The following is a 12,731-nucleotide window of genomic DNA, read 5'->3' as shown; positions in this document are numbered from 1 at the left end:
AAATGCTTGTCAGCCTCATACAAGGTGCCTCCAGGCTGCTGTTGACCTCCTGAGGTGGCCACATCAGCTCTGGGGAACATCAAAAGGTCATTAGCACCCAGATGTGTCCAGCAAAGCCAACACTCAGGACAGGCACAGCATCTCGGGAATATTAACTCCAACCTTGAAAGCAGCTGTACGGAGAAGCAACACTGCAGGGGCTATTTTGAATCATTGCCTGCACAAGGCAAGGGAGGATAAAAGCGACAATGGAACAAAGATCTGCTGAACAATACCATTTCCCTGCTGTAAATTCTGTGCTCTCTGCATCCTACAGCTCCTTGCCCTCTGTAAAGCAGGCGGACTACCTGAGACAAGATGACTATTCATATGCACTGAGTCACTTCAGTTCAAACTTCCCTGCTAAAGGCCCTCTTGTTTTCCCTGCCAGAACAACACAGAAACCTCCCAAAGACTACAAAAAACCCTACTTTGGGGTTTTTTTAAAATCACTGCATCTGAATAGCATGCAGGTTGCACAGCACTTTGTCACCTCCATGCACCCAGGAGGCTTTATTAATTCTGCAGATGGTAAACAAGAAGCCCAGGATGGGTTGTTCTCCTTTTTTCCCTTGTTTAAGTAACCTGGGGCTCCACAGACGCTCAGCTGAGCTCATTAGCACCACAAGCCCTGCAAGCCCATGGCACAGCAGAGGCTGGGAAGCTGGAGAGACCTTTTACAAAGCAGCCAGACTGTCCCAGAGACCTTTTGCAAAGCAGCAGGTAAAAGCCAGGCTGCCCCTGCTCTGCCCCATGGCCAGCAAGTTTCTCCTGCTGCCTTCTCAGCTCTCCTCCAGCCCTCTTGGTTGTGGCTGTAAAATCCCACGGAGGCAGAGCATCCCACCCAAGTTGAAAACATATGTGGCACGTTCCATGGTAGCCTCTGGGCTCCTGCTGCATCAGGGACAACTGAGCCGCCATGGTCTTGAAGAAGACTTGGAGACTTGCATGGAAAGGACTTGGAGGACAGCTGGGATAAGATAAAGCACTACAGAAGCAAACATGCCAGGCTTTTTAATTGCATTGCTCCTTCGGCAATACAGACATGGGGAGTAAGGTATCCTGATTGGCTGGAAAAGTTGCTCCTCCACCAGCCTGAGGGCAACTTCTCTACGGAGGGAGCAGTGGGTATAAAAAAAGATAAATCACCTGGCATGTGCTAGGTGGCACAAAACTCAAGGTGCATGCAAAAGCCAGGCTTTTGCGCCGTGGTTCACACCCCAAGGAGAAATGAGGTGACCCTGGGACCAGCCCCTCCAGGACACAGGGCTGAGGCTTTGTCCCTTCTTGAAAGCAAAACGCCTCATCCAGGACCTGCACAGAGCCTCTTCTGGAGGAATTAGAGGAGAGCTAATTACTGGCGGCAGGTGGCACCAAAGAAGAGGAGGATTAAAATGAGCTTGTAGGGGGTTTGCATCCAGCAAAGCCTATTAGCCCTGAAGCTCCTGTTTATCGCAGACCCCTCTGGAGTCACAGATAAACTCCTTGGGACTTTCATTTGTTTGGATTTCTTCCCTGCCTGAGCAGCACAGCTTCGAGGGAGGGAGCGTGATAAGAATCTGCGTGCTGGGAGAGCTTAGTTATCTCTGCTTATTACCATGAGCCCAGCCCGCCTTCCCCAAGCCCCTGCACGTGACTCCATCCCAGCGGCATCTCACTATTAACATCTACGCTTGACTAAGTATAATGAGCGTTAGCATCATCCTGCTTAATAGGCAGGGATTTTTAGAAACACCTGCTGGAAGCAGCACTTGACCTCCTGCCTCTGAAACATAACTGTCTCCACGACACCCTGATCCTTGCCCGGGTACGCGATGCAAGCTAAATCATAACACCAGTTTGGAAAATAAATTCATTATCAACCAAGGGCTTCCACACGCTGCCTACGGAAAGAGGCAGTGTAAATGAGCTGAGATGCCTGAACTGAAAAATAACAGAATACAGCACAGCCCATCACTTAGGTTCTTGTTCAAGGCATGCTACAGAAAATTCTTATTTTACACCAAGGAATCCAAGCCTGCAGCATGCAGTACTCTGGGAGGAAGCAATGCAAGGCAGGCTTTTTTCCTATCTGCAGAGAAAATAAGTGATTTTTAATAGAAAAATGATTTTTATTTGGTTTTGAATAGTGATTTTTAATAGAGACTTTCAAGACGGCTATAAAAAGATTGAAGATGGAAGATAAAAGAAGCCACTTCAATCCAAGCTCTTCAAACGCTGCCAGTCAACTTCCAGCTGCACATCTAACTTGTGAGCCAGGACCCCGGGCTCAGAAATCCCCCACAACCTTGCAAAAGCTGCCTTCACCCCACCTTAGTTTCTCAACTAACGATCCCATTCTCAGCTGGTTTAAGGCTTCTGACCTTGCTGCACATTTCAAAATGCCCCGAGGGAAATTTTCAAGCACACTGAGAGGTTTGGGGTACCCCCATCCCGCTTCAGGGTACTCCTGGCTACTCTGCATCGCTCCAGGGATCTTGGGGAACTGTGAGTGGTATCTTTGCTAAGCTTCCCCTCCCTCTTCCCTGCATCTTTCCCTAAGGAAAGCATCTTTGCTCACAGCTTCCAGCAGAATAAATGGAAGCAGCACGTTAGGGAAAGCAGCTGGCTAACGTGCTAAAGAGTTTATCCCCTTTGCATTTTCAGTCCTCACTAATTTTAAGCATTTCCTTCTCAGAGGCTGCAGCAGTTCATGGACGGGACTGGGCCCTACCACCAGCGTGTGTCATAGGGTGCTTGGCACATTGTCACCCTGAGAGGGAGGATGCAAGGGCTGGGTTTGTGTCCCCTGCCCCTTAAACCATCCCCCTAGGAGCCCCCATTTCCCTCCTGCCCTTGCAGGTGGAGATGGAGACACCTGCATCTGTCACAGGTCTGACTTGCTCCAGCTGGTGAAGCCCCACCAAACCTGCCTCCGTATCACCTCGCTCCTGTTGTCTTTGCCAGGAAGAGCCCATACCTCATATTTTCCTTCATTCTCCTCCTTCATCTTCTCGACATCCAGCAGAAGCGACCAGACCTGGCCTCGCACCTGAAGTGGGATCCCTTTGTACACTCGCCGGCACATCTGCGGGGAGGGAAACACGTGGAAGGTTAGCTGGTCCTGCTGGTGGCAGAACAGATGTACTCCATGGTTTGCTGCTACGGACCACCAGCCATCTGAGCAGACACTTCCTCTGCCTGTGCTGGTGCAGAGAGGGCATGAGCTGAGCACCTGCATTCAAAGACACCTACTCTGTCAAAATCAAGACACATCTCAAGCTTTTAACTTTACTGGAAGAGCTGGACATGGACCATCCCCTTTATATGTGGAGACATCTCAGGTGCTTCACAGTGGTCACATTCTGTGCACACCAGCCTGCCCTTGGACTCCAAGGACCAGATGCTGAACCCTTGGCTTTGAAGCCTTTGATCTGATCTGGCACGGCTGTTCTCACCTGGATCCTCAGGGACTGGGAGAAAAATACATTTCCCCTTGGAAAGGAGAGACCTTACCGTGAGAGCCACAAGGACGTGTCCACAGCAACTCTCATGGCTTCACAAGTGGCAAAGGAGACTCTGGGCTACACCAGGGGCTCCCCCTGAAGCAAAGAGGCAGACTGGAGACAAATCTGCATGTGTCCCTCCTCCTGCCTCTACATGGTCACTTCATCTCACAGATGCTTCTTCCCTTTTGTCTTAGTACAAAGCCCTCTCTCTCTAAAGAGACAATTCAATTTCAATGGAAAACAGAAAAAAGAGCTTTTGTTCCATCCCTGACTTCTCCCATTAAAAGAAAAAGCTCCATCAAAAAGAAAAAAGCCTCATTTCTCAATATTTTCCACCCTTTCATTCATCCCACCCGTGAAATGCCTCACACTACAAAGCCAACCATGGCACTCCTCCAGATTCCTGGGGTATGCTGAAGGACTTGCTGCATGTGCCCAAGCTGCAGCCATGGAGGTGATTTATGTTGTGACATGGCGATCCCTCAGGACCAGGCAATTCCTTGGGAGGGGACAGAGGTGCTGGATTCCCGGTCATGGAAATGAGCTCGGGGCTGAGTAGGGCAGTGCCCAACCAGGCAATGAATTTGAGCTACTGGCATTGCCTGGTACAAATGCATCTGACCTCCTTCAAAATCCCTCTTCTCTTTCCATAGGGTGTTCTGCTTCATGTGTTTCAGGCTGATGCAAGAGAAGGGCTGCAATTCACAGGGAAGCACCAAGATCCTAGCAGAAGACTTTACTGACGTGGTCCTGCTGTGTTGCCTTTGCATCTCTTACACAAAGCTGAACATCTGCTCCTGTTACCTCTCCTTTCTGACCCATCTCGCTTTTTCACTTCTGGCTTGACTTTTTAACACCAGCCTATGCACAAGGTTATAAAGACCATAACCATGGCACCGTGTTGTCAACCCACCTGGGCTCACAGCCTCCAAGAGCACAGACCCATGCTCCTTGTTTTGCTACCGTCTGTACGGCAGCACTGCACCTACTGAGTGCAAAACACAGCAACGACAGCTCTTGTCCCAAGGAGCAATCCCATCCCAATGAGATGGGACAGGAGGTGAGGTCCAAGGAGACAGGTTAGGGGACAGAGAAGAAATAACACTGCTATCCCAGTCAAAATAAGGATATAAAATACTCATGTAATGAATGCCAAGACCACCACGTAACACCAGGAGAGCTAGATGTGTGTTACAACACTTTTCCACCACATTATGGTAAATATTTCAGTATTTCTGCTGACACAGAAAGTGTCAGTGCAATGTATCCTCATTCTGGAAGTGTAATGGACATTCAACATTTAAAACCCCATTCTCAGCACTTGCCAAATACCTGCTCTGCCCCAGGTGTTGATTAGCACCAGCTTTGAAGGTCCAATGCATAGCCAGGACCATACCCCACAGAAATCCTTTGCAAGATCCTGCCCTCCCCTCTGTATGCACCAAGTAAGAACTGCCCCCTAAAAAGCATCTCACTACCAAGACACGTCCATGGAAGGCCACCATCCTATTCAACAGCATCCCGCATTTTAAGTGGGACATCACTTGGGTCACGACAACCCCCCATGCAATGCTACAGCCTTGGAGGAGAGTGGCCGGAAAGCTGCCTGGCAGAAAAGGACCTGGGGGTGTTGGTCGACAGCCACCTAAATATGAGCCAGCAGTGTGCCCAGGTGGCCAAGAAGGCCAACAGCATCCTGGCTTGTATCAGGAACAGTGTGGCCAGCAGGACTAGGGAAGTGGTTGTCCCACTGTACTTGGCACTGGTGAGGCCACACTTTGAATACTGTGTTTAGTTTTGGGCCCCTCACTACAAGACAGACATTGAGATGCTGGAGCGTGTCCAGAGAAGGGCAATGAAGCTGGTGAGGGGTCTGGAGCACAAGCCTTATGAGAAGTGGCTGAGGGAACTGGGGTTGTTTAGCCTGGAGAAAAGGAGGCTGAGGGGAGACCTTATCAGTCTCTACAACTACCTGAAAGGAGGCTGCAGTGAGGTGGTTGACTGCAGTGCGGGGTTAACTGTTGTATCTGATGATCTTAAATGCCTCTTCCAACCATAATGATTCTATGATCTCCAATTCACCATCTGCACACCTATGGGAGCCACTCCTGCTTGTCCAAGCTCACACGAGGAGGCGTTTCTGGAGGACAGCCATGTCGGACAGCTTCATCCCCATGGCTGAAAGACTAAGGAGATGAACAAGAGATTCCCATTCCCCTAGAGTCATTAAATCAGGAGGAAAGAAGTGCAATGCATCAGGAAACACAAAGTGACTGGGTTAGATGAACCACGTCCCCGAAGTGGTACTGGTAAGGTGCCAGCGAAAGCCTTGATCCCACAAGCACTCATGACTTCGTGAAGCAAAAGATGAGATGGGATCAAGAAACTGGAGTATGTACCAATTCAGATAAAATCACCAATTCAGAAAAAAAGTATTTATTTCCAACGGATTAGGAGAGACTGACTGACAGCTGCCAAGGTAGAAGATGATGCTCGTCTCTGTGGGAAGAAAATAATTTTGTTTTGAATTGTCAGAGCTGGTATTGTCGTACTTTAATGAGTGCAACCCTCACTGGCATACAGTAAATGTCTCTAATGATTTTCTCCACATGAGAGTGTGGCAGTAACAGCAGAGTTACACAACATGCTGAGATGGAACTGAACTGAAATGCCTCTCTGTTATTTATCCGAGGGCATTCCTCCTCCCACCGCCTCCAGACACGAAAGTGATAAAACCTCAGAGCTGTGAGTCATGCAGAGGAAAAATGAGCAATTTTCCTTCATCGTGAAACTTGAAGGAAAACAGGGAAGTTATCATTAAAAGCAGCATTTATGCTGGGATGAACTGATGGAGGGAAGGCAGCAGGTGATGGTGATTCCTGCTCAACATGAGAAATAAAAACAACCCTCAAGGTCACCATCTTCTGTCTCTTATAAATCGCTCAGCTCTTACAGATGGGAAGAGAGCAGCTAGACCGTGCCAACACACGGCATCATCCTGTTTCACAAATGGAGATGCTGGTGGTCGGAGTGAAAGCTCACAGTGCTGTGTAGGAAGGCCATGTCAGAGCCAAGGACTGAACCTGAAGTGTTTAAAACTTGCTCCAGGTTTTGCCACAGGATCATGTTCCCTCTCTAGGCTTTAACATACAAAGCTCGCGACACAGAGGCCATTGTCACCCCATCCCTATCTCTCCCCTCTCCATGTACTTTCTTCCAAGCAGATGGGATGGGGAAGACTGCAGAAGTACAGATCTGAGCTACATCTTCCTGCATCAGAGATCTGTACCCAAGCGAGTGCCCCAGGTCTTTAGTTAGAGGGGAGGAGTCACTGCCTTTAAACACGGGACATCTTTTTGCAGTAGTTCAGACACTGAAGTTAAAAAGGGCTTGGTAGGGATGGGCTGTTTTTTTAAAGCAGAATATACACATTTCAGCCCACTTTCACACTTTAGAGCCTCTCTAAAGTATGTCTTTCAGCCACGTGCATGTTCCACCAGGAAGAGACTGCAAGAGTAATACCCCACTTTTGGGTATGTATAGCAACTTCACTTTCAAGCCTCTCTGTACACCCACCATATGTCTCCAACACCCTGAAGTGGGATGCAGTTCAGTTCCTTTAGGCCTCAAAGAGTGATCCTTCTGGAGAGGAAGGACTCCACTTCCTCCACCAGTGATGTGCTGGGGGAGCTGAGCTGTGAAAACCTTCACCTGGAGTGGTGGGTGAAGTCTCCACCACCACCATCACCACCGCCACCCTGGAGAAGAGGACTTCTTTTTTGCACCACGAAGCAGGCTGATTGATGATGTGGCCACGCAAGATACTTGGCAGGCTGGACTTTGCTGTGCATGGTTTTCTTTCTGTATGGATAATGGTTGCTCCCAACTCAGCCATCATCCCTGAAGCTGGAGCCTTGGTTATGCTGGATGGGGTGCCAGCAGGTCTGCGGGGGCTTCAGCAGCAAAGGAGGGGCAAATTTAAATCCTAAAGCTGATGTGTCGTGGGTGGGCATCTATATTTGTTACCAGGGCCACCTTTGGGGGCAAGGAAAATGCTACCCGCCTTTTCAAAATGGCAAAAACCAGCAGCAGAAATCACCCGCCAGCTCCCAAGCACAACCCCCTTTCTTTCCCATGGCATTTGCAGGCAGGAGACCTGACTTCATCCGACCGTGACACGACAAACGTCTGCTGGCTCTCCCCAGCGTTAGCAGATTATTCGCTCTTGGGGGTCCGTGTCAGTCCATACAGAGCCCCGATTCATCCTAAACCGCTTTGCTGGCATGCACTGGATTAAGCGCCCTGCACTCCCGTGACCTTAGCAGAGACAAGGCTCCCCCCGTGCACAAAGACAGGCTTTGCCTAAAAACCAGACATCTCCGACCAAAGACATCCCTCTCTAAAGGTCCCATCCCACACGGCCAGCAGCAAGAAGCAGCTTGCAAATGATGCAGAGGTCACATCCTCTTCCTAGGACTGAAACTTTTGGCTGAAATCCACTTATTTCAGGGCTATGATGAATAAATCATCCTGCTATTGGAGCACACGCAGCACAGCCTCTTTTTTCTCTGTGAAACTGGGCTTGCCTTAACCGTGTATACTCTTACATGGTACCGACCATTTCCTAACCTTCCCAAGCAGAGTCAGGTTGGGATTTAAATTCAGGTTTAAAACAGGAGTGAAGAGGACACAGACCACCACCTCCCTGTGCTGAAGCCTGAATTACACAATTTAGCACTTCTCTGCAGGTGTGATGTACCTGAACTCTGCAAAGCGGTGTGGTCCTGGCATGGACTCCTTTACTTTCGTACCCTTTCCTTTGTGGAAGTACAGCCAGGAAAAGGCACCACTGCATCAGTCCAACCCCCTTGATGCATGGAATTACGCTGGTGTCACTTTTTGTTGATGACGCTACTGAAATTAAATCAGATCACTACGAAACCTGTCTAGAACAGATACGGAGGCAGATCTGATGAGCACAAGGAGCCCCAGGGCATTACTTCAATTAAGATAATCTTATTTGTTGCTCATCCTGAAACAGGTTATGCCAGGAATGATTGTAGGCATAGCCAGGCCATCCTGGGCTAGGGACTGTAAGAGGCCCTTCCCTTGAGGGCTTTTTTCAGCCTTATTTCCCATAATCTGTGACAGCCACAACACCCAGACTGCAGCCAGCAGCAGGCAGGGATGCACACTGGGTGCAGGTGGGGAAACAGAAAGCAAAACCTGCTGCTCTCTGGCAATGGCTCACACTGGGGGCCTAGAAAAACTGCATTCTCGCCTGCTGACGGGTGGTCGCTTTAGGGGCTGGACAGGTACACAACTTCTCTCCTCCTGCCGACATTTCACAACACAGATGCTGAGATGACAACCTAAGCCCCGATCAGGTACTAAGATGCGGCAAAACATCACAGCCTGCTTGATAAGCAAGAGTACCACTTCAAGCACTCAATATGGTCAGCTGTCTGCCAGCTCCAGCACATGAACCGGCACTCAAAACGTTGGCCCTGAAGCCCAGAAAGGCTCAGCCTGGAAAATAAGATGGGTTTCTACACCACTCATGCAGAGACAAAGTCAGGGCAGCTTCCCTGTGAAACTGCCTGGAGTTCCTGCAACGAGATTTTTTTCCCCCCTCTAACAAAGCGCAGTCTATCAAAATGAACATCAAAGGGAAGGCTCCTGTCTTCAGCAAGAGGTTTTTTTCAAAGATGACATCCTAGTCTTTATTAAAATAACACAGAGCTGCTGTCTTGTGACATTTGGGCTTCCATCACGTCAGCGAAGTGCTGAAAACAAACCTGATGGAAACGTGCAATGCAGATGTGACAGCCCGAGCGCTCAGTGAGGGAACAAAACCAACCCACTCTGCTTTAGAAAAATCAGATCAAGGGCTTGCCGCATTTACTTTAGCTACAAAAAAACCCATAACCATCTGAAAGGCACGACTGTGATCCCAGCATAAGGTCCTTGAAACACCACATCTGAGTTGCGACCAGCTGTGGCAGCAGGAATATCCGAGCAGCTTTCACGCTCCCGACACAAGAGCACGGGGCTGCATATCCAGGTGAAGGATACAACCTAATTTTATCTTTTTCTTTTTAAAGCACCTTTTTTTGTGCCTCTCAGGCACTTGACGCTGCGTGGCTGCTGCGATGCACAGACCTTCCTGCCTGCGCTGGCACTGGCACAGGGCAGCGGGGTGCGAGGCTGGGCCGGACTGAAACCAAAGCTCCTTTCTGCTCCCCGGGGTCAGCAGACTGCTCCTTCCCTGTTGGAGGCCAAGCGCTGCTTCTCCCTTTGCTGGGAGGGGGGACGGCCATTTCCAGTCCCCCAGCACAGGGACAATGCCACGTCTGTGCCCAAGAGTCATCAGCCATTTACCGTCTGTTATAAATAGCATCATTTATTCCATTACAAGAGCTCTGTGATTTTCTGACCCAAAGATGCTCAAAACCCACTTGCTGGTCTAGCCCCTTGCCATCCGGCAGACCTGAGCAACATCAGCTGCAGCATGCTTAACACACCCGCTAATTACCAGGATAAACCCAAAAGATGAATGGCAATCACTACCTCTCCACACACCTCTCATCCTGGATCCCGTCTGTCCCCACCGGCTGACCCAGGGAAGCCAAGGCATGTTGAAAATACTCATTACCCATCCCAAACATCCTCCAGGACCTGGAGGAATTCCCCGCGCTCTGCTGGAATTTGGCAATTTACCCACAAGGCCACTAAACAATTAGTGCTAACTTCTAATTAGAAAAACCAAAGCCACGGGAGAGCCTCCGTTTTTGCCCGTGGAGCAGCACCAATGAATAAAATAATTAGAACCACGCTGAACAGGACTATAAAACCCCACACCCATCTCTACCCCATCCCTGCTAGAATGAAGATCAGATTTTGTGTTTTTTTAAGAAAAGGACGAGACTACAGCTGCTCTTTGGCTGGGTGAAACCGACATCGCTCTGGATGGCCAGGCGAGGAGGATGCTCTGCTCAATGCCCCCCCTGCAGCTATCCTCTGCACAACCTTTTAACCAAGCTCAGTTTTCTCCCGAGGACTCCCAGCAGGAGCCAGAAGTAATACAGCCAAACATCCCGTGCCTCCCGCCAAACAAGGCTGACAAGGTGATGCTGGGCCTTCAGCCCTCTCCTGCGCAGTGTCGTAAGCAGAGCAGGTCAGGCGTGATGCTCCTCTCCTTACCCAGCAAGGGTTCTGTCATTAGGCTCAAGCGTTTTTTGTTTCAAGAGGTTTGTAACAGGAACACATTACAAATATTATTTATTAAAAACAACTCTGTTTTGCAGTGGCGTTTGATGCAGAGTTCGTTTTGAACACCAAAGCCAAGACACAAGGCTGGTGTCTCCATCCTTGATTTCCACAGATGGGTGCAATCTAACACCTAAGGACCTAAGGGGCTTCTCACAGGCACAGCTAGGAGCAAAATGCAAAATCTAGGTGATGTCGTAGACAAATAATTCTCCCTCGAGGAAGAATTACGAGGAACATCATCTGGACCGTATCAGTCACATCTCCCACGCCATTCACTGGTGGTGGAATCACAGACGCGGCCTATGGCATGCAATACCCTCTGCTCTTAGGGAAGGGACCCAGCTGGGCAGAAGAACACCCCTGCTGTTCTCCTGTATGCCCAGGGAAGCAGAAGTGCAAACACGCCAGCAGCATTTAAGAAACGATTTTTAAAACTACACTAGTCAGAACAGGTCTTTTCCCTCGACTAGTAACCCAGCAACTTCAAGGAAAGATTTAAAATATTAAAGACTAACAGACAGAATTAGGCAATATTTTCCAATGATCTCTGGTTTCTCTATCAACTTTTTGAAAGCCTGACTCATTGGAAGGATGCACCATTCCCATCCCTCTGGACACGTGCTCTTTCTTTTCCTCCTTACCTTGTCACTGTTTCTGTATTTGCTCCATTTCTTCAGCATCTTTAGCCACTTGTCCACGCGTTCAATTTCCTGCTGCTTTTGCTGGTGCAAGGGGCAGGAAGACAAGAGAAATTTAAGAAAAAAAGACCTTGAAGATACCTCCTGAAAACACAAAACTTCATTCTCTTTAGGCTTAAACTTCCATGCAAAGACCTGGCACCAGGGATGGGAATAATCCACAGGCACTTGCAGGAGCTGGTAATTTCAACCCGTGGTAATTAAAGCAGCATTAGTAAAAATGACGAGACACACAGGCTTAACACAGAGAAGGCATTTCCAAGAGGAGTATTCCTTGACAATAAAAACCTTTGCAGGTTCAGCTAGCCTCAAATCATATTGTTTGGCAGATGTCAGAAACGACGCTATTTAGTCCCAGTTAGCATAATCCTAACAACCACCCAGCTCAGGGCAGATGGTGACGGAGATGATGGTTACCTACAACCTCCACCACTCTCCCCAACATGTGCAATCCGCTTTTCAAGTCGCAGCCGCTGAGCACTGTGACGTGGCAGAGAGAAAAGCTCAAAATTGCTTTAAAAGGTGTAATTTCAGTGCAGAAGGGGAGATGCCTGACCCAGCAAAATACAAGCTCCAACAGCTGGGCATCATGCAGGGTTCCCACCTCTGCGTGAAGAGCAGGGGCCAGCAGGCCCCGGCTGCCTGCTTCACTCTCACTTGCACATTCGATTCCTCAAAAACCATCCCTTCCCCAGCCAGTGTGATAAGGATGTGACACCCATGACAACTGAGTTGTCAGTTCTCACCTTCTCCTCCACGGCCGTGCGGGTCGGCAGCTCCTGCTCGCTGAAAAGCAAGGAGTCACCAGTTACTCTATGGGCAAGAAAGGGTGCAGAGGAGTGTGGGGTGCTGTAGCTCGGGGACCACCTCAGCCATCTGAGGAGATATGGCTCGGGGGCTTCGTGCCTTTCCTACAGCTGTCCCCAACAAGGAAGACAGAGAGGAAGCACCAGCCAAAACCCCAACACCCTACGGGAGCTGCCGGGGGGTGATCAAGCACTGGACATTGGACATGGCTGGAAATCATGGGCATAAAGCTCCTCTTCAATGCACACATGATCAGCAATTAAAAGGCAGCAGGAGGGGGGAGATTTCTGGACAGCAATTGCTTCAAACCCCCCTCCTGCACACATCACCTACTATTATAAACATTTGTTCGGAGTTGGAATAGAAATATTTCTTTTAAGCATTCTCCCCAGACACAGGGTGTGCATCTAATTCATCTGCGCCTTGT

General features: G+C 49.2%; 1 protein-coding gene across 3 annotated transcripts in view; it reads right to left on the bottom strand.

Moving 5' to 3' along the window:
- Positions 1–12,731, bottom strand: part of LOC141742683 (uncharacterized) — an 87,747-nt gene that overhangs the window by 14,299 nt on the left and 60,717 nt on the right. For all 3 annotated transcript variants that reach the window (XM_074585575.1, XM_074585574.1, XM_074585573.1), the window contains 3 exons: positions 12,244–12,283; positions 11,441–11,521; positions 2,999–3,106 (listed from right to left, as the gene is read on the bottom strand). In XM_074585575.1, the coding sequence (XP_074441676.1) occupies positions 2,999–3,106; positions 11,441–11,521; positions 12,244–12,283 (229 nt within the window). The remainder of the gene's footprint in view (positions 1–2,998; positions 3,107–11,440; positions 11,522–12,243; positions 12,284–12,731) is intronic.

Source organism: Larus michahellis, chromosome 4 (genome assembly GCF_964199755.1).
Source record: "Larus michahellis chromosome 4, bLarMic1.1, whole genome shotgun sequence".
Taxonomy (NCBI): domain Eukaryota; kingdom Metazoa; phylum Chordata; class Aves; order Charadriiformes; family Laridae; genus Larus; species Larus michahellis.
This window is presented reverse-complemented; position numbering and strand designations above follow the sequence as displayed.